A 21829-nucleotide genomic window follows, 5' to 3' on the forward strand; every position below is an offset into this window, starting at 1 on the left:
GCGGATATGGCACCATGCCTCAAATTCCTCAAATTGATACTTAATTTGCACTTGCTTGTTTATAATCTAGTGTAGGATTAGGCCTAGTGTGCTTGGGCTGCAGCTCTACTAATGGCCACCAGAGGACAGTCCTTGATATATATATATTTTGTTGCCACCTATTGTTCACTGGGAGATTTACAGTTTAAAATAGTGGTACTCTACTGTATGACTCATTTTCAGAATTGTGTTGTTTTTGGTGTGGGAAAAGGAAAGCTTTTCAAAAAGCTTTTCCGTTCCAAAGGTTAATTAAAGAACTGTTCCTTTACACTTGCTTGGTTCAGTCTCATTTATGTAATACATTTATCCTAATAATTTAGCTTTTAAATAGGGGTAAAATGTACTGAGAATTCTTATACCGGAGACAGGAAAGTTTTGATAGGAGGCTGTCTGTCATTCAGGTGAATATGGTACCATTGTGTGTCCCCCCACTCCCCGAATCAGACTAAAATCTATGAATCAATATCCATTCATCTTGATGGTGAGAAGCCATTTCTGGAACCTAAAAATTGTGTGATTGAAATCCAAGTCACTGTAGAACAAAAACGGAAGTAGTCGATTCTTCCTTGGAGATTTCCGGTTTCATTATTTTGGGGCCATGAATGCTCAGATGAGCTTTAGTTTTTCCCTTTTAAAGGATTTTTTAATTTGCTGGCCTTCCTTTTGAGCAGCTGGTCAATTTCGGAATATGGATCCTTAAAACTTTTATTAGCGTAAAATAAGTCCGAGTTTAACTGAATAGAAAAAGCATTTCAATAACACCTCTATTAAACGTTCATGCTGAGTTTTGTTAGATGGAAGCTGCTTTTATGTATATGATTTACAAATGCTGAGAGGAATTCTATTGCCTGGAAATAAACCAATTTTTAAGTTCCCACGTGGTCAGAACAGTGTAATAATACCTCACAGTGACAGTATAATAAATGGCTTAGGACTTACGGGACTGCCTGCTGTTACCTTGTGCCTCCCACCGACCCGTACGCTCACACAGAGAGGGCCTTCTCAGGGTGCCGTCCGCCAAGCAATGTCGGCTGGCGGCCCCCAGGGGAAGGGCCTTCTCTGTTGGAGCTCCTACGCTCTGGAATGAATTTCCCCCCGGTTTACGTCAATTGCCTGATCTTGGACCTTCGCGTGAGCTGAAAACGCACCTATTTATTCAAGCGGGACTGGATTGAAATTTTATTGGGGTATTTATGTTTTAAGATTTTAAATGGTTTTAAAATTTCGGCCACATTATAATATTTCTTTTTAACTTCTTTTAATGTTTATATATTGAATTTTTACTTGGCTGTACACCGCCCTGAGTCCTCCGGGAGAAGGGCGGTATAAAAATCGAAATAAATAAATAAATAAATAAAATAATAAATCTCTGGTATTAAAGGATCCAAATAGTGTACTCTATATTAAACATCTAGAATACCTAAAAAACATTTTAGTAACATTTGAAACAGGGGTGGGCAATTAATTTTACCAAAGAGCCACTAGAGAAATTGGGAACGTTGTGGGAAGTCTCTCTCTCTCTCTCTCTCTCACACACACACAACCTGCCACAGGCTGGACAGGACTAAACTAACCATAAGGTAAAGATAAAGGTTCCCCTTGCACATATGTGCTTATCATTCCTGACTCTAGGGGGCGGTGCTCATTTCCATTTCAAAGCCAAAGAGCCAGCGCTGTCCGAAGACGTCTCCGTGGTCATGTGGCCGGCATGACTCAACGCCAAAGGCGCATGGAACACTGTTACCTTCCCACCAAAGATGGTCCCTATTTTTTCTACTTGCATTTTTTACGTGCTTTCGAACTGCTAGGTTGGCAGAAGCTAGCAGTTCGAAAGGACAAGTAACGGGAGCTCCGCCTGTTACACGGCACTAGGGATTCGAACCGCTGAACTGCCAACCTTTCGATCGACAAGCTTAGCATCTTAGCCACTGAGCCACCGCATCCCTGAAACTAACCATAGTTGACATCAATTTTCCAGAATTGATGAGTGACAAGCTTTCCAGGGTTCCAACATTTGCACATGTGACTTAAATCAGAAAGTTGGAAACCCAATTGCCCAGAACATTGGAAATGGAATTTAGCCAAGCAAAATCTTCTTTTTGGATAGAATATTCCATTTTTGATCGGCGGGTAGCTCAGTGGTTTCATCCATAAGTAACGCTTGGCTAGGATGCCTAAACCACGACTTCCCAAACATGCCACAGCACCTTGCCTTGCACATCACACACTGAATTACAGGCAGTCCTCATTTTATGACCTCAATGGAGCCTGCCCATTACAGTTGTAAGTCGCAACGGTTGCAAAGCAAATCATCATGTGATCAAAACCAATTTTATCATATATTTTTGTGCTGGTTTAAGCCAATGCCTCGGCCGTTAAGCAAACCCATTGTTTGCTACCAGGCATTTTTAGCCGAAAGCTGGAGGCAGACACTGATGTTTGGCAAAAACGCAAATCATAAGTCATGTGACTGCAAGACACTGCAGGAGACCATAAATTCAAGCTGGTTGAAAATGTCTAAAATTGAGGCATGTGATCGCCAGGGGAAGGGCAGGAAGGCATGGCTGCTGGACCTTTAGAACCAGGTCTTTAGTACCTTTCAGGAGGTAACATCAATGGTTGCTATCCAATTGGTCGTAAGTCGAGGACAACTTAGATGACATGACGTTTGGGTACATCAGATGCTACATTTCAGCTAACGTGTTCCGGGATGGGTGTTAACACCTGGGCCATCTGCGAGACCCAGAAAATGCAGCCATTAATACGTTCTTTTCAAATCTAATCTCCATCACAGATGGCTGCCAAGTCTCAACTGGAGGACACACAGAGCAGAGTGTTCTGTCTCCTTCCCCACTTCAGACTCACGAGCTGGCCTTTAGCCAGTGAATTCATGGCTCTTATCAGTCCTGGCAGAGAAATCGCAGCTGCCTGCCAAAGTTCAAACAAATGACTCATGTAGCAAGACTTTCAGCTCTTTTTGAAATGGATCAGCTAAACTTTGCTTCCCGTGGAGTGAGAGCAGTCCCAAAGCTCCTTATATATCTTGTGGGGTGGGGCTCCTGCCCCACCCTTCCTTTTGATGACGCCGCCTCTCTAATCTTCTGAAGCGCTGGTCAAGCCAAGCTTGATTATTATTATCAGCTGGGTCTGAAGGCGTAGCCTGGGGAAGGGAGGAATCAGGGGATGACGGCCTCATTACGCCCTCCAACTGGTCTGGTTTTGGCTCCTGGAGCCGAGCCAAAGGAATCGGTGCTCCCAAGGTAAGCCTTACCGGCCCTTCCCCCTCACTCTTGGAGTCACTTTCGGGCATGGGGCCAGGTTCGGGGTCTGGAGTCACAACACAGAGGGAGCCCATCACTTCCCTAGGCAACTGGTCTCACTGCTGAACTCCTTTTACCGGAAACAAGTTTCTCTTAACCTTCAACAGGACCAGAAGTCCATCTTCTAGACCAGGGTTCTCCAACCTTGACAACTTTAAGCCTGGCGGACTTCAACTCCCAGAGTTCCCCAGCCAGAATTCTGGGAGTTGAAGTCCACCAGGCTTAAAGTTGCCAAGGTTGGAGACCCCTGGTCTAGATATTTTCTAGCCCATCATACATCACTTCGAGATGAAAGATGCTTGCAAGATTTGAGACGAACATTATAACATTTCGTATTAGTTCTTTATGCGTGCTGATGAGGTTTTGGTTACTGAACTTCATGGATTGGCTGACTGGGTTGACACTCGTACAAGGGATTCCATTTATGAAGGGTCCTTGGTGCTCTCTGAGCTTGGTTGTTCTGTTGCAGACATCTCATTAGCCAAACTAGGTAACATCATCAGTGCTAGCAGTGAGAGCTAGCATAGATGATGTTACCTGGTTTGGGTAATGAAACATCTGCAACAAAACAACCAAGCTCAGAGAGCACCAAGGACCCCTCATTTCAACCCTGAACTACAGATATTCTCCTTTATTGATCCCATGAACGTCCTCGTGGATCATCATTGTCCCTTGATCACAAGTGGAGAGCCACTGGTATAGGCAATACTGAGCCAGATCATTTCATATTTGTAATAACAGACTAACGAGAGTTGGGAGGGACCTTGGAGATCTTCTAGTCCAACCCTTTGCTCAAGCAGGAGACCCTATACCAGGGGGTGTCAAACTCAACTTGATGAGGGCCACATCAGGGTCGCGTTGGACCTTGGGGGACTGGGGTGGGCATGGCCAGCTCAACGTCACTTGTGTCGGGTGTGTGTGTGTGCCTGTGGTGGCCTGAGGACTCTGCCAGCGAAAATGGGCTCCCAAACTATGTTTTCGGCCATGACAGCTTCCTGCAACCTTCTGCCAATGAAAACAGAACTCGGGAGGGCCACACGCAGCCCTCCAGAGCTCCGTATTTGCTGGCAGAGGCACTGCGGGCCGGTCCTTTGCTGTTTCCAGGGCGACCCTGCAGGCCAGATTTAAGCACCCCATGGGCTGCATCCAGCCCATGGGCCTTGAGTTTGACACTCCTGCCCTATACCATTCCAGACAAATGGCTGCCCAATGTCTTAAAAACCTCCAGTGATGGAACACCCATAGTGTTGTGCCTCGCCCGCCCTCCTCTCCTCAGCCGGGCCCCTCCCATCTCCTGCTATCTCAGCCAGAGTCTTCAACCTGGGCAAATTTAAGTTTTCCTGGTGAACTTCATTCTCTACCTCTGAATGTGATATTATGTATCCACATTATATGAGGATTATAGCACGGATGATGTTATCTTGTTTAGATAACGAAACATCTGCAAGGAAACAACCAAGCTTAGAGAACACCAGAGGACCTCTCGTATCCACATTGTTTAAAATGCATTTCCAACATCCGGACAATATACTGTATTTTTTGCACTATAAGACACACTGGACCAGAGGTCTCCAACCTTTGCTGGCTGGGGAATTCTGGGAGTTGAAATCCGCCAGGCTTAAATTTGCCCAGGTTGAAGACCCCTGCACTGGGCTATAAGACGCACACAACATGTGGCTCATTAGGACTCTGCTCTGTTGCAACCATCACCGGTCAATGGAGCCGAGCTACTTCCGCCAGCGGGGAATGCTGGAGCCTTTGCTGTCAAGCAGCTGATTGGCAGTTGGATCGGCCTCCCAGAATACCGCTGATCAGCTGTTCTAAGCGGTGGGGATTGCCACCGATGCCTATCACCGCCAATGCTGTTCAGCGGCTGCGATTGGCGGCTATCTCCGCCGCTTAGAACAGCTGATCGGCAGTATTCCAGGAGGCCGATCCAACCACCAATCAGCTGCTCGGCAGTGAAGGCTCCAACATTCCCCAGTGGCGGCGAACAGCAGCAGTGTGACAGACAGTGCCAGCGAACCCCCTCCCCCGGCCACAATATTCTGTCTATAAGATGCACAGAATTTCTGCCCACACTTTTTTTTGGGGGGTGGAAATTAGTTTTATGGTGAGAAAAATACAGTACTAAAAATAAGGCTGAAATAATGTGTCAGCTTTGGAAGCCATACGGCTTCCGCGCTGCCACTTTCCCATGTGTGGGAAAGCAGGAGGGGGGATTTGGTAGAGGGGGCCATTAGACATAATCACATTCTACCTGCCGGTCAAGGTCAGGCCGAGCCGGAGTGATTTCTCAAGATGGGACATTGGAGCGATTGGAGCATGTGATTGGCTGAGGGGTCAAGGGGGTGGTGATTTTGGGAGTTTGTCTTACTGAGGAAAAACCCAAACCCCCAGATTCAAAGTTTCCCTAGTTGTGCCAGTTTACCTCTGCTAGTAAAAGAACTTTGAAAGATGTTTGCTTCGGAGTCTTTTCTGCAGGAGGGGACATAATGCACAACAGTAGAACTAGTATGCTGTTCAGTTTATAAACCATTCTATTGATAGTCTACAGTTAGAATTTTCTGTTTCGCAGTCACATCAAATGTTTCACTAATATAATGACTATGAAAGATGCCTCCCTTGACGGTTGATTAACATGATAGATACATGATCATTTTCAACCTGTCTTATGAAGTATACATTTCGGACAGAGAGGATCGCTGGTTTGAAAGGGGTCGAAGATGCCATCTATGTCCAAATTGAACAGCCCTCTCTCAACACAGGGGGGCGGGGGAAGGGATACGACATCATCCATCTCCAGTCTACAACACAGTCCTTTCAGCAGTTCCAAGAAGTCTCCACACCCATTTGTACCACTCAGGTGACCCTGAGGACACAGGTAAACCTCCAGTGGCCTCAAAAACTTGTTAAAAGAATGCAAGTGACCAGCTTGTCTGCAAGGAGTATAAATCCTTCCATTCCGCGCCATCCAGTCAAAGCCGAAGAAGCTTCTTGGATGAGAAGCGAAACATCTTCAAAGAAAAACCAGAAAGTCCAGTTGCAACTTGAAAAACGGCACCTTTGGGACTATCTCATGAAGTCTGTGCCTGTTATTACTGTGTCTGTTATTCAGGAAACTCTGAACGTGCTTGCTGATCAGAATATTGTGTGGTTCATTGTCAAAGGCCTAAAACAAAGATATTGTATCATCGTTCCATAATCTGCCAAAACATTATAGCACTGAGCTCTCTGTTCGATTTCTTTCCTCATGACACTATCAAACTATCTCATCTTCTGCTGTCCTCTGGCCTTCAGTCTTTCCTAACGTCACTTTCCCGCTCTTTTCTCTTCTCATTTATAAGTCCTCTCTTCTCATTTAATATAATATAATATAACAACAGAGTTGGAAGGGACCTTGGAGGCCTTCTAGTCCAACCCCCTGCCCAGGCAGGAAACCCTACACCATCTCAGTCAGATGGTTATCCAACATTTTCTTAAAAATTTCCAGTGTTGGAGCATTCACAACTTCTGCAGGCAAGTCGTTCCACTTATTAATTGTTCTAACTGTCAGGAAATTTCTCCTTAGTTCTAAGTTGCTTCTTTCCTTGATCAGTTTCCACCCATTGCTTCTTGTTCTACCCTCAGGTGCTTTGGAGAACAGCCCGACTCCCTCTTCTTTGTGGCAACCCCTGAGATATTGGAACACAGCTATCATGTCTCCCCTAGTCCTTCTTTTTATTAAACTAGACATACCCAGTTCCTGCAACCATTCTTCATATGTTTTAACCTCCAGTCCCCTAATCATCTTCGTTGCTCTTCTCTGCACTCTTTCTAGAGTCTCAACATCTTTTTTACATCGTGGCGACCAAAATTTAGTGGCCAAAGTATTTGTGCTTCGGCTTCAGTATCTGTCCTTCCAAAGATCAGTCGGGGTTGAATTCCTTCAGGACCGATTTGATCGCCTTGCAGTCCAAGGGTCTTCTCCGATGCCACAATTTCAAAGCGTCAATTGTTCGGCACTAAGTCTTCCTTACGGTCCAGCTCTCACAGCCACACCTTACTACAGGGAAATCCATAGCTTTGAGCTTAAATTGAAAGAGGCTTGATCTTTTTTATGCAGTACCGCCACATGCAGTTTTCAAACAGCAATCGGAGAGTCGAGCGTTTTCAATAACCCTGGTAAGGAATTCGTGATTCCTGAACATTATCCTTTATTTTCTGACCCTGGTTATCAGCATGCACCGGGCCTCTCTTTGATGTGTGTTCTTTCATGCCTGCGAAGGTGTGTATTTGAACTGAAGCACTTGCCACATGCCAAACACTTGTACGGCTTCTCTCCGGTGTGAATTCTCTGATGGGTCACGAGGGAGCTGCTCACGCTGAAACTTTTCCCGCACACCGAGCACGTGTAAGGCCTCTCCCCCGTGTGGGTTCTCCGGTGGGTACTGAGGTGCGCGTTCCAATTGAAACACTTCCCGCACTCCAGGCATTTGTACAATTTCTCCCCTGTGTGATTCTTTTCATGGGTGGTCAGGTTGATCTTCGTGATGAAGCACTTCCCGCACTCCGAGCATTTATAGGGCTTCTCTCCCCGGTGAATCCTCTCGTGTATGATCAGGTGAGAGCTGCGAAGGAAGCACTTCCCGCACTCTGCGCATTTGTAGCGCCTCTCGCCGGTGTGAATCCTCTGGTGAGAAGTGAGGTTGCTGCTCACGTTGAAACTCTTCCCGCATTTCGGGCATTTGAACGGTCTCTCCCTGGTGTGGGTTCGCTCATGGCGACAGAGGTGCGCGTTGGAAGTGAAGCACTTTCCACATTCTGCGCACTTGTAGGGCCTCTCCCCCGTATGGGTTCGTTGGTGTCTGCGCAAGTGTGTGTTCGAACTGAAACACTTTGTGCACTCCAGACACTTATAGGGTTTCTCTCCTGTGTGAATGATCTGATGGGTAATCAAAGAAGAACTCTGCGTGAAGCTTTTCTCGCATTCCAGACATTGATACGGCTTCTTCCCGCTGTGTGACCTCTGATGTCGGCTTAGTTCAGCCCGCTCGCTGTAGCACTTTCCGCAATCCGAGCACTGATGCGGCCTTTCTCCCGTGTGTGTCCTTTCGTGCCTCCGTAAGTGGGTGCTCGAAACGAAGCACTTTTCACACGCTGAGCATTTGTACGGTTTCTCCCCCGTATGCATGATCTGATGCGTAGTAAGAGAAGAACTCTGCGTGAAGCTTTGGCCGCATTCCAAACATCTGTACGGCCTCTCTCCGGTGTGAGTTTTTTGATGGCGGTTCAGTTGGGCTACTTGAATAAAACACTTGCCGCACTCCAGGCATGGAAACGGCCTCTCTCCCGTGTGGCTTCGTTTGTGCAGGCTCAGTTTGGTCCTCGTGATGAAGCCCTTCCCGCATTCCAAACACTTATGGGGTTTCTCTCCCGTGTGGATTTTTTTATGCTTGATCAGGTCCGAGCTGCGAGCAAAGCCTATGCCGCATTCAGAGCACTTATGAGGCTTCTCGCCGGTGTGAATTTTTTTATGCTTCAGGAGATCCGAACGGCAAGCGAAACGTTTTTCACACACAGGGCATTCATGCGGCTTCTCCCCCGTGTGAATTTTTTGGTGTTTGATAAGATCAGAATGGCGAGTAAAACATTTGCCGCACTCCGCACATCGGTGGGGTTTCTCGCCAGTGTGAATTCTCTGGTGGGAGGCGAGGTTACTGCTCACGCAGAAACGCTTCCCGCATTTTGAACATTTATAGGGTTTCTCGCCTGTATGGGTTCTTTGATGGATCCTGAGGTGTCTTTCTGAACTGAAACACTTTCCGCATTCCAAACATTTGAAGGGTTTCTCTCCGCTATGCGTCCTGCGATGGGAAGCGAGATTACTGCTCTCGCTGAAGGTCTTTCCGCACTCTAAACACGTGTACGGTTTCTCCCCTGTGTGCGTTCGCTGATGCACGCGCAGGTGCGTATTCGATGTGAAGCACTTCCTGCATTCCAAACATTTGTACGGTTTCTCCTCCATATGGATCATCTGGTGCGTCATCAGGGCCGAACTCTCGACAAACCTTTTCCCGCACTCCAAGCATTTAAAGGGCTTTTCCCCTGTGTGAGTCCTCTGGTGTCTCTCTAAATTTGTCTTCCAAATGAAGCTTTTCCCACATTCCGAGCATTTGTACGGTTTTTCCCCCGTGTGAGTGTTTTGATGCCTGCTCAATTGTGCGCTTTGGGTGAAACGCTTTCCGCACTCCAGGCATTTATGCAGGTGGTCAGCTATGTGGGTTGTTTTGTGCGTGGTAAGATTCGTCTTCATCATGAAGGCCTTTCCACACTCCGAGCACTTGTACGGTTTCCCTTCTAGGCGAAATCTTTGGCTTGTACTTGGTTTGCTTCTATCCATGATTCTCCACTCGTCACCTTAAGAGATGAAGACCAAAAATTGGTAATTGGATCTAAATTTGTAAACTGTCCCCCCCAGATCACTATTTTAAGTAAGAAACTGCAGTAATAAAGAGGAAATTAAAACACTTCTGCACAAATAGCAATTGTCATCATCCCACTTAAGTTAATTAGCAAAGAAAGACTCCTGGCTCATTATTTTCTTCCAACAGTATACTTTACTAAGAACAAAGCGATTACAGATGCAGAAAGGCAAAATCTGTTGGCTTAGTGTGGAAAAATATAATATAATAATATAATATAATATAATATAATATAATATAATAAATATAATATAATATAATATAATATAATATAATATAATATAATATAATATAATATAATATAATATAATATAATATAATATAATATAATATAATATAATATAATATAATATAATATAATATAATATAACATAACATAACATAACAACAGAGTTGGAAGGGACCTTGGAGGCCTTCTAGTCCAACCCCCTGCCCAGGCAGGAAACCCTATACCATATCAGACAGATGGTTATCCAACATTTTCTTAAAAATTTCCAGTGTTGGAGCATTCACAACTTCCGCAGGCAAGTCGTTCCACTTATTAATTGTTCTAACTGTCAGGAAATTTCTCCTTAGTTCTAAGTTGCTTCTTTCCTTGATTAGTTTCCACCCATTGCTTCTTGTTCTACCCTCAGGTGCTTTGGAGAACAGCCCGACTCCCTCTTCTTTGTGGCAACCCCTGAGATATTGGAACACTGCTATCATGTCTCCCCTAGTCCCTCTTTTTATTAAACTAGACATACCCAGTTCCAGCAACCGTTCTTCATATGTTTTAGCCTCCAGTCCCCTAATCATCTTTGTTGCTCTTCTCTGCACTCTTTCTAGAGTCTCAACATCCTTTTTACATCGTGGCGACCAAAACTGAATGCAATATTCCAAGTGTGGCCTTACCGAGGCACTATAAAGTGGTATTAACACTTCACTTGATCTTGATTCTATCCCTCTGTTTATGCAGCCCAGAACTGTGTTGGCTTTTTTAGCAGCTGCTGCACACTGCTGGCTGTATGCAATTAAGTTCCTCTTTTTCTCTGGCTACTCTGTTATCAGTCAATGTCCAATTAGAAGTTCTCAGGTTGCTTAGGAAATGGATCCTGTATTTAGGCTTTCTCCATCTCCACATTTTTTTGACCTTGTGTTGGATTAGACCAGCACAGCTTCTTTCCCAATTCCCTCTGTCCTTAACCACATTCCAATCTCTCCTCTACACACACACACATTGCAAATGACAGGCTAGCAAGATGCAATGTGAAGCTAGAAGCAGAATGGCAGCCATGACAGCAATAGCACTAGAACCTAGACTTACATACAACTTCATAGTGCTTTACACCCCTCTCTAGGCGGTTTACAGAGTCAGCAAATTGCCCCGAACAATCTGGGTCCTCATTTTACCGACCTCAGAAGGATGGAAGACTGAGTCAACCTCGAGCCGGCCAGGATCAAACTGCTGGCAGTTGGCAGAGTTAGCCTGCAATATTGCATTCTAACCACTGAGCTCTTTGGCATTTGGCTCAAATGGACAAAATGGCTCCATTTTTTAACTCCAAGGTAATGTTGATTGTAAGCAACATCTACAAAATCCCTCAACTGTATTGGCCAGAGGGAGATGGGACACCCAAATATCTAACTCCTAAACCGGAACTAATAGGAAATGCCTGTCACTTAGGATCATTGCAGCCTCCCTGCAGTCACATGATCAAAATTCAAGTGTTTGGCCACTGCATGTATTTATGTCAGTCACAGTATCCCAGGGTCACGTGTTCACCATTGGTGACCATTCCAGGCAGTTTCCAACAAGCTTTGCTTAAGAACTGTGGTACAAAGCTCAGAAAATCAGGTGGAACTCACTCAATGATCACTTCAGTCAGCGATGGGAATTCTGGGTTTCATTGGGGTCATAACTCAAGGATTATCTATATAAGTGGACTAGGAGTGCGGACAGAATAAGAGAGTTGGAAGTGACATTAGTAGACATCTATTCCAACCCCTTGGTCAATATAGAACAGAGTTTCCTTTGTTTCCTTTTCCGGATTGGCGGCCCGGAGATTGTTGGGGGCAAGAGGCTGATTCTGAACTGCTTAGAGAGGGCTGTAAAACACTGTGAAGCAGTATATACCATATTTTTCGGACTATAAGATGCTCCGGACTAAAAGGCGCACTTAGTTTTGGGGAGGAAAACAAGAAAAAAAAATCTGCCTCTGCCTCCCAGCAATTTGCCTCCTTGCAGCAAACAGCAAACAGCCTGGTCAGCTTCAGCACAGCCTGGTTTAGCACGAGCAGCTGATTGGCGGTTGGATCTGCCTCCCAGAACACCGCCTATCAGCTGTTCCAGGCTGCGGGGATCACCACTGTCGCAACCCATCGCCGCTGCTGCCCATCGTTGCCTCCATGCGCCCCATTTTCGGCTTCCAAGTGTCCTGTTTTTGGCCTCCATGTGCCCCATTTTCACCCGCTGCACGTCCCATTTTCGGCCTGTTCCAGGCAGCGGAGATAGGGGGCGGCGGTGATCCCTGCCACCTGTAACGGGCTGAAAATGGGGCGCACAGAGGCGGCGATAGGTGGTGGCACCGATGGTTGGTGGTGATCCCCACAGCCTGGAACAGCTGATCGGACGTATTCCGGGAGGCAGATCCAACCACCAATCAGCTGCTCATGCTACATCAGGCTGTGCAGAAGCTGACCAGGCTGTTTGCTGTTTGCTGCAAGGAGGTAAATTGCTGGGAGGCAGAGGCCGAAGGGTGGGGGCTGGCAGGTGGGCGGGGCTTCAGCAACATTCACTGTATAAGACACACAGACATTTCCACCCACTTTTTTGGGGTGGGGAGTGCGTCTTATACACCAAAAAATATGGCTAAGTCTATTGCTAAAAGGTGAGGGTGAAAACAGTGGAAGGCTGCGTAAGGACGATATTGGAGAATATGTTTTCAGCTACTGTTTCTACCTCAGGAACACTGAAAAACTTCAACAGACCCAACGAAAAGGACGTGAGGACTTGAAAATCTGTAAATCTGTTTTAAGATCCTACTGTTGTGTCTCGCCCGCTTTCACCGCAGCCGGGGCCTTCTTATCTGCTTCCGAACGCTGAGGAATGTCCTAGTATACCTCCAGCCCCCAGCTCTGGCTCCATGCCCAGACAGGCTGAGGAGGAAGAAGTACCTCCAGCCCCCAGCTCTGGCTCCATGCCCAGGCAAACGGAGCAACTAGACCCCTCCCCCTCCCCCACAGCATGTTAGCCTGAGGAAGGTCAATTGCCAACAGCTGCAGACTGGAGTGACCCTTGCTTCAGAAGAATTGATAGGCGGCGGCGACAGAAGGAAGGGAGGGGCAGGCCTGGATAAGTGCTGAGTCATGGAGCCACACCCCATGGCCTATATAAAGGATCTGCTTTCTGGCATTCTCTGAGTCAGGCAAAGTCTATCTTATCTTGCTGAAGTCACTTTCTGGTCTCCTGCCTGCCTTGAGAACTTTGCTAGGACTTTGGCAGAACTGCAGAGGCATGCCTGATTCGGATTTCCCTGACCCGGTCGTCAGCGGAGGAGTGGGACACGACACCTACAATACTGATGGGCATTGATTCCTAGGAAAGAAGCTGCCTTACCAAGAGAAGCCACGATCCCGTTGATCTCCTCCATGACTTCTCTGTGCAGTGCCTTCTGGTCAGGCTCCAGCAGCGCCCACTCGTGCTCCGTGAAATGCACGGCCACGTCCTCCAAGGTGAAGAGCCTCTGAAAGAAGAAGAAACATCTTCTTTGCTCACAGATCGCTTAGAGCAGGGATCCCCAATACCCACCCACCCACTCGGTCCGTGGACCAGCCCCGGGCTGCAGCATCCCAGAAACTGGGCCACACAAACAAGCAAAGCCCTATTTGGGGGATGCAGGCAGCACACAAAACCATGGCCTCTCTGGTCCACCGAAAAAAACCACTCTCTATGGAACTGGTCCTTGGTGCCCAAAAGGTTTGGAGGCCACCGACTTACAGAGGTTTCTACTCTCTGCGTACGAAGCATGGTGGGTCTTAACCCCGAGTGACCAATTTTATTTATTTATTTATTTATTATTTATTTATTTATTTATTTATTTATTTATTTATTTATTTATTTATTTATTTATTTATTCGTATTTGTATACCGCCCTATCTCCCGAAGGACTCAGGGCGGTTCACAGGCAAGTAAAAACATATATGTACAAATTAAGATAACCATTAAAAAACTTATTCTAAAAGCCAAATTATTAAAAATAGTATAAATATTAAAACCAATTAAAACCACTATAAATTTAAAATCTAGTCCAGTCCTGCGCAGATGAATAAATGTGTTTTAAGCTCGCGACGGAAGGTTCGGAGGTCCGGAAGTTGACGGAGTCCTGGGGGGAGTTCGTTCCAGAGGGTGGGAGCCCCCAGAGAAGGCCCTTCCCCTGGGCGTCGCCAGACGACACTGCCTAGCTGACGGCACCCTGAGGAGTCCCTCTCTGTGAGAGCGCATGGGTCGGTGAGAGGTATTCGGTAGCAGTAGGCGGTCCCGTAAGTAACCCGGCCCTATGCCATGGAGCGCTTTAAAGGTGGTTACCAAAACCTTGAAGCGCACCCGGAAGGCCACAGGTAGCCAGTGCAGTCTGCGCAGGATAGGTGTCATACGGGAGCCACGAGGGGCTCCCTCTATAACCCGCGCAGCCGCATTCTGAACTAACTGCAGTCTCCGGATGCCCTTCAAGGGGAGCCCCATGTAGAGAGCATTGCAGTAATCCAGGCGAGACGTCACGAGGGCGTGAGTGACCGTGCATAGGGCATCCCGGTCTAGAAAGGGGCGCAACTGGCGCACCAGGCGAACCTGGTAAAAAGCTCTCCTGGAGACGGCCGTCAAATGATCTTCAAAAGACAGCCGTTCATCCAGGAGGACGCCCAAGTTGCGCACCCTCTCCATCGGGGCCAATGACTCGCCCCCAACAGTCAGCCGTGGACTCAACTGACTGTACCGGGATGCCGGCATCCACAGCCACTCCGTCTTGGAGGGATTGAGCTTGAGCCTGTTTCTCCCCATCCAGACCCGTACGGCCTCCAAACACCGGGACAGCACTTCGATAGCTTCATTGGGGTGGCCCGGTGTGGAAAAGTACAGCTGGGTGTCATCAGCGTACAGCTGGTACCTCACACCGAAGCCACTGATGATCTCACCCAGCGGCTTCATATAGATGTTGAACAGAAGGGGCGAGAGGATCGACCCCTGCGGCACCCCACAAGTGAGGCGCCTCGGAGCCGACCTCTGCCCCCCTGTCAACACCGTCTGCGACCGATCGGAGAGATAGGAGGAGAACCACCGATAAACGGTGCCTCCCACTCCCAATCCCCCCAACCGGCGCAGCAGGATACCATGGTCGATGGTATCGAAAGCCGCTGAGAGGTCTAATAGGACCAGGGCAGAGGAACAACCCCTATCCCTGGCCCTCCAGAGATCATCCACCAACGCGACCAAAGCCGTCTCAGTGCTGTAACCGGGCCGGAAACCGGACTGGAACGGGTCTAGATAGACAGTTTCATCCAGGTGTAAGGGAAACTGATATGCCACCATACTCTCTACAACCTTCGCATGGCGGGTTGGAGACCGGACGATAATTACCTAAAACAGCCGGGTCCAGGGAAGGCTTCTTGAGGAAGGGTCTCACCACCGCCTCTTTCAAGGCGGCCGGGAAGACTCCCTCCACCAAAGAAGCGCTCGCAATTGCCTGGAGCCAGCCTCGTGTCACCTCCTGAGTGGCCAGCACCAACCAGGAGGGGCACGGGTCCAGTAAACACGTGGTGGCATTCAACCTACCCAACAACCTGTCCATGTCCTCGGGAGCCACAGAGTCAAACTCATCCCATAAAATGTCAATGTATATTACCGTTAGAGGTTTGGTAGCATGAACTTTTGGCAAAAGCAAAGAAAAAAGATGATTAGGGGACTGGAGGCTAAAACATACAAAGAAGGGTTGCTTGAATTGGGTATGTCTAGTTTAATGAAAGGGACGCGGTGGCTTAGTGGCTAAGACACTGAGCTTGTCGATCAGAAGGTCGGCAGTTCAGCACTTCCAATCCCTAGCGCTGCGTAATGGAGTGAGCTCCCGTTACTTGTCCCAGCTTCTGCCAACCTAGCAGTTTGAAAGCACGTAAAAAATGCTAGTAGAAAAATAGAGACCGCCTTTGGCGGGAAGGTAACAATGTTCTGTTTGCCTTTGGTGTTGAGTCATGCCGGCCGCATGACCACGGAGACGTCTTGGGACAGTGCTGGCTCTTCGGCTTAGAAACGGAGATGAGCACCGCCCCCTAGAGCTGGGAATGACTAGCAGGTATGTGCAGGGGAACCTTTACCTTTACCTTTAATGTAATGAAAAGACGGGCCCGTGAATTAATTAGGGCATCCATTGGAACATTCACATAGGGGTGACATGATAGCAGTCTTCCAATATATCTCACGGATTGTGGGAGTTGGGCCATGTGCGCGGAGATGCATGCGCACTGGCTGGACACTCATGCGGCCTGGTGGGGTATGGCCCACAGGTTTGGGACCCCTGCCTTACCTGATCCCAACGCACAGCATCCATTTTCCCTCCATCTTCAATCTCAGGCTGCAATTGTTTTTCCCAAATCACTCCATTTCCTGCGAGAGAAAATGTGTCAAGATCATGAATATTCGTTTCAGACAATGCTCATTTCCTAGCATGCTTGAGCCATTTGTCTGAAATGGTGTAGGGTTTCCTGCCTGGGCAGGGGGTTGGACTAGAAGACCTCCAAGGTCCCTTCCAACTCTGTTATTATGTTATGTTAAAAGCCCATTTATTTTCTCATTTATACCAATTTTTTTTTTTTAAATTACAGGTAGCCCTTAACAGTTCGTTTAGGGACCATTCGAAGTTAGCGCGGCATTGACAAAAGCGAGTGATGACTTTTTTCCCCACTTATGACCACTGAAGCATCCCCACAGTTATGGGATCACAATCTGGACACTTGGCAAAGGGTTCATATTTATGATGGTTGCAGTATCGTAGCAAAACTCGCCTAACAAATATCTTGCTGAGCAAACAAAAAATTGGGGCTCAACTGTGGTCGTAAATTGAGGACAATCTATCTGCCTCCTAAGCTCCTCTTTCTCCATTGAGCCATGAATGACAGGGCTGAGTCTCACGTATAAAATGTTGGAGGTGTTGAGCAGCCCAGTTTATGTTAGTAACACTGGAGCCTGGGGTCTTCCCCCTTCATTAAAACCCTATCTAAATATGCCTTATAGTTCCTTACTTAGTGAAACAGTGGCTCCTTCTTCTTCCTGCAAGAACCTCAGCCTGTCATCGGTTGAATCTCTGTGTGTTCCACAAAACTCCGGGTTGGTAACTCCATCCTTTTTCAAAAAAGAAAAAGAAAAAGAAAAAGTTCTGAATAAAAAATTAGCAAATTAATGACATGGAGTCACTTCTTGTGAGATTGGCAGCCATATAAATTTGATATAGATAGATAGACAGACAGAAAGAGATGATAGAGATGACAGAAAGAAAGAAAGAAAGAAGAAAGAAAGAAAGAAAGAAAGAAAGAAAGAAAGAAAGAAAGAAAGAAAGAAAGATAGATAGATAGGAAGGAGATGAGTGGGTGGGTGGGTGGATGTAGATAGATAGAGATACATGATAGAGAATAGAGATAGATGATAGATACATGATAGATAGATAGATAGATATAGAAAGAGATAGATGAGAGATAATGATAGGTAGAGAAATGATAGCTAGATGATAGCTAGATAGGAGATGGATGGGTGGATGGATGTAGATAGATAGAGATAGATAAAGAATAGATGATAGAGAATAGAGATAGATGATGATAGATAGATAGATAGATAGATAGATAGATAGATAGATAGATAGATAGATAGATAGATAGATAGGAGATGCATGGGTGGGTGGATGTAGATAGAGATAGATGATAGAGGTGGATGATAGATAACGATAGTTAGAGAGATGATAGATGATAGATAGATGACAGATACTAGATAGATAGATGATAGATAGATACGATAGATAGATAGATAGATAGATAGATAGATAGATAGATAGATAGATAGATAGATAGACAGACAGACAGATAAGATAGACTGATAGATAACAATTGCAGTGGTTCAGTTAACAAATGAGACAAGAAAAGTCATAAAATGGAGCAAAACTCAGTTAACAAATTTCTCCCTTAGCAACATAAATTTTGGGCTCACTTGAGGACTACCTGTATTGCATGCTTAGGATGAAATGTTTCACTGATCTCCCGGCCACGTTCACTTATCCAACTCTGCACCTGCGATGGAAAGCCTGGTAGAGGCGGCTCCGGGATCACTACGTCTTGTATGGGTTTCTTTGTGCGTTGCTCCAGGTTCTGTTCCTGAAGATCCAGAGCGCCGATCTGGTTGCAGAAACGTTGAAGGAAGCGCTCTGGGAAGCCTTGCTGTAACTCTGCGCCGATCCTACCTGTGCACTTCTGAACTCCACTTCCTGAGAATTCCCTGCTGCTTCCAACCTGGATGGTGTCGAGATATCCTACTTGACAGCCTGCTAAGTTCTGTTGCTCCACGACCGACATTTCTTCAGCTTTGGAGAAAAAGACCCCAGGGACTGATCCTCCCTCTGGGCAAACTATACCAAGAGCCAGATTTTCCTGCTTGCAGTTCCTCCTAAAACCTGCACAACAAAACCAGCAGTTTCTTATTAAGGATTGCCAGGAAAGAAGACAAATTGCCCCTCAGATTTGAAGCCAAAAGTGGGTTTCAGCAGGTTCTGACCAGTTCTGGAGAACCGGTAGTGGAAATTTTGAGTAGTTCAGAGAACTGGCAAATACCACCTCTGGCTGGTCCCACCCCCATCTATTCTCTGCCTCCCAAATTCCAGCTGATCAGAAGGGAATGAAGATTTTACAATATCCTTCCCTTGCCATGTCCCCTAAGCCACGCCCACCAAGCCACGCCCACAGAACCGTTAGTAAAAGAATTTGAAACCCACCACTGTTTAAAGACCCTCGGAAGGCAAATCAAGGACTCCCAACCAAGCTCTCCACTTTGGCCCGCTTTGCTACTTGAAGGGCATTCAGATAGTCCTCGACTTACAACAATTCATTCAGTTGTCCAAGTTATGACGGCATTGAAAAAAAAGGAACTCATGGCCATTTCCCCCAGTTAACAGCCTCTGTAGCGTCTCCATGATCACGTGATCAAAATTCAGAATGTTGGCAACTGGTACCGACTTACTACTGTTGCCATGTCCCAAGGTCAGGTGGTCCCCTTTTGCGACCTTCTGACAAGTGAAGTCAATGGGGAAGCTAAATTCACTTAACGGCCGGGTTACTCACTTATCAACTGCGGTGATTCATTGAACAACAGTTGCAAAAAGGGGGCAAAGCTCGCTTAACTAACGTCTCACGTTAACAACAGAAATTTTGGGCTCGATGGTGGTCTTAGGTCGAGGACTACCTGTATGTAGTGGACTCAAACTTTGGTTTCATGCTGGTCTGGAGAAGGACTTGCATGCTTGTACCCAGGATCCTTTTCACGTGCAAAAACTAACATTTTTTGAGAGGCAAAACAGTCCAGTCCTGCAGAGCTCCATCAGCACTTTGGATAAGCCCCGGGAGGAAAAATTGGGGAATCCTGAGTGTCCCAATCAATCAATCAACCAACCCATCAACCCACCAACCAATCAATCAACCCACCCATCAATCAATCAATTAATCCACCAAACCATCAACCAACCAATCAATCAACCCACCCATCAATCAATCCATCAATCCACCAAACCATCAACCCACCAATCAATCAATCAACCCACCCATCAATCAATCAATTAATCCACCAAACCATCAACCAACCAATCAATCAACCCACCCATCAATCAATCCATCAATTCACCAAACCATCAACCAACCAATCAATCAACCCACCCATCAATCAAACCATCAATCCACCAACAAACCAACCAACCAATCAACCCATCCATCAATCAATCCATCAATCCACCAAACCATCAACCAACCAATCAACCCACCCATTAATCAATCAATCAATCCACCAAACCATCAACCCACCAATCAATCAACCCACCCATCAATCAATCAATTAATCCACCAAACCATCAACCAAACAATCAATCAATCAACCCACCCATCCATCAATCCATCAATCCACCAAACCATCAACCCACCAATCAATCAATCAACCCACCCATCAATCAATCGATCAATCCACCAAACCATCAACCAACCAATAAATCAATCAACCCACCCATCAATCAATCGATCAATCCACCAAGCCATCAACCAACCAACCAATCAACCCACCCACCCATTAACCAACCAACTAACCAACCGACCAGAACAGAGCTGGAAGGGACCTTGGAGGTCTTCTAGTCCAACCCCCGGAGGCGGCGGCTGGAGTAGCTCCGAAGGCGGAGAATCATCCCGGGGTGCCTCCCTGCGCTTCCCTTCGGGGATCCCCGAGTCGATCTCCGCCCAGATCGGTCGCCCACCGGGTCCCCCGCAGAAACACTAAGGCGGCGACAGCAGCCAGAGCGGCCGTCCCGACCCGAAAGACGCCTTGATTGCGGGAGGACCTTATTTCCTTCCGCTCTAGGAATTCTTTTCCATACTTTTTAACTCTTTCTAGGTCTGCAGCGGCGGGTGGGAGTCCCCTCGGCGGAATGCTGAGCCCGATGGAGGTTCCTCCTGGCGTCTCCACTCCCTCCGCTGCTCTTGGGGCGGAGTGGGGGGGGGGGGGACGACGCCAAAAGTAGAAGAGAGCCAGGGGATCCCCGGGAGGAAAGAAAGTGGGATCCGCTTAACGACCGAGGAAGGGCTCGGGGTTATGGCGAAAAAGGCAGAGACTGCAGTCCACCCCATTGCATGATGATGAAGAGGAGGAGGAGGTGGTGGAAGGCTTTTTTGACCCTGCATGGCTGTGATGCTCCTCCCATCACCTGACAAACTCGAAGCTTCCCTTTTTTTGGATGGGGGAATAGCCACTGCAAGAGGGGATGGGGGTGGGAGTAGAAATAGGGGGGAGAGATTCTGACAGGTGGGGCATAGCAAGTGGGGCATGGCTAGTCTAGGGAAGAGAAGGACCGGGGAGACATGATAGCAGTCTTCCAATATCAGAGGGACTGGCACAGTCAGTCTAACTTCTATGAGTTAGATGATTCTAACTCATAGAATCATCTATTGTAATGTCCTTCCTGTTAAAGACTACTTCAGCTGTAATTGCAATAATACTAGAGCAACTAATAGATTTAAATTCAATGTCAACCGCTTTAATCTAGATTGCAGAAATATGACTTCTGTAACAGAATCACCAGTGCTTGGAAGACTTTATCTGACTCTGTGGTCTCTTCCCATAATCCCAAAAACTTTAACCAAAAACTTTCTACTATTGACCTCACCCCATTCCTAAGAGGACCATAAGGGGCGTGCATAAGAGCACAAACGTGCCTACTGTTCCTATCCTATTGTTTCTCTTTTTTTCTTCACACATGCTTATACCTCCTTATATTTCCTCATATAACATAACATAACATCAGAGTTGGAAGGGACCTTGGAGGCCTTCTAGTCCAACCCCCTGTATATGTTTATATACTATATAATCTTTCGTGTGATGCCTATGTATATTGTTATGACAAATAAATAAATAAAAATAAATAAATAAAAATAAAAAGAGGGAGTCAAGCTATTCTCCAAAGCAGGACTTCAACTCCTAGGACTTCAACTCCCAGAATTCAACTCCCAAAATTCAACTCCCAGAAGAATTCTGGGAGTTGAAGTCCGCCAGGCTTAAAGTTGCCAAGGTTGGAGACCCCTCCTCCAAAGCACCTGAGGGTAGGACAAGAAGCAACAGGATGGAAACTAATCAAGTAGAGAAGCAACCTAGAAATAAGGAGAAATGTCCTGACAGTGAAAATAATCCTTCAACACTGGAAGTTTTTAAGAAGAGATTGGACAAACATTTGTCTGAAATGGTATAGGTTT

At 46.6% G+C, this 21829-nt stretch overlaps 1 protein-coding gene across 2 annotated transcripts; it reads right to left on the reverse strand.

Annotated features, from left to right (window-relative positions):
- Nucleotides 1-5820: 5820 nt before the first annotated feature.
- On the reverse strand, nt 5821-20415 carry LOC131189834 (zinc finger protein 665-like). Of its 2 annotated transcripts, none has more exons than XM_058166339.1 (6): nt 20185-20415; nt 18056-18504; nt 17090-17189; nt 16375-16454; nt 13419-13545; nt 5821-9758 (listed from the first exon to the last, which is right to left on the reverse strand). In XM_058166339.1, the coding sequence occupies exons 2-6, from the start codon at nt 18404-18406 to the stop codon at nt 7576-7578; spliced, it is 2841 nt and encodes a 946-aa protein (XP_058022322.1). In that variant the 5' UTR covers nt 18407-18504; nt 20185-20415; the 3' UTR covers nt 5821-7575. The 2 variants fall into 2 exon arrangements, with proteins under 2 accessions (XP_058022322.1, XP_058022323.1); XM_058166340.1 differs by lacking the exon at nt 20185-20415 and adding an exon at nt 19290-19479.
- Nucleotides 20416-21829: the final 1414 nt, after the last annotated feature.

This window comes from Ahaetulla prasina, chromosome 2, assembly GCF_028640845.1.
Source record: "Ahaetulla prasina isolate Xishuangbanna chromosome 2, ASM2864084v1, whole genome shotgun sequence".
NCBI lineage: Eukaryota > Metazoa > Chordata > Lepidosauria > Squamata > Colubridae > Ahaetulla > Ahaetulla prasina.

Bases quoted from the DNA above. Each gene is read 5' to 3' on its own strand.
- LOC131189834 (XM_058166339.1), bottom strand. From the start codon at position 18,406: ATGTCGGTCGTGGAGCAACAGAACTTAGCAGGCTGTCAAGTAGGATAT. The intron at 17,190-18,055 runs GTAGTCCTCAAG...TTTTTGAAAAAG, and splicing joins ATCCTAAGCATGCAATACAG to GATGGAGTTACCAACCCGGA. The intron at 13,546-16,374 runs GTAAGGCAGGGG...TTCTTCTTTCAG, and splicing joins ATGCTGTGCGTTGGGATCAG to AGGCTCTTCACCTTGGAGGA.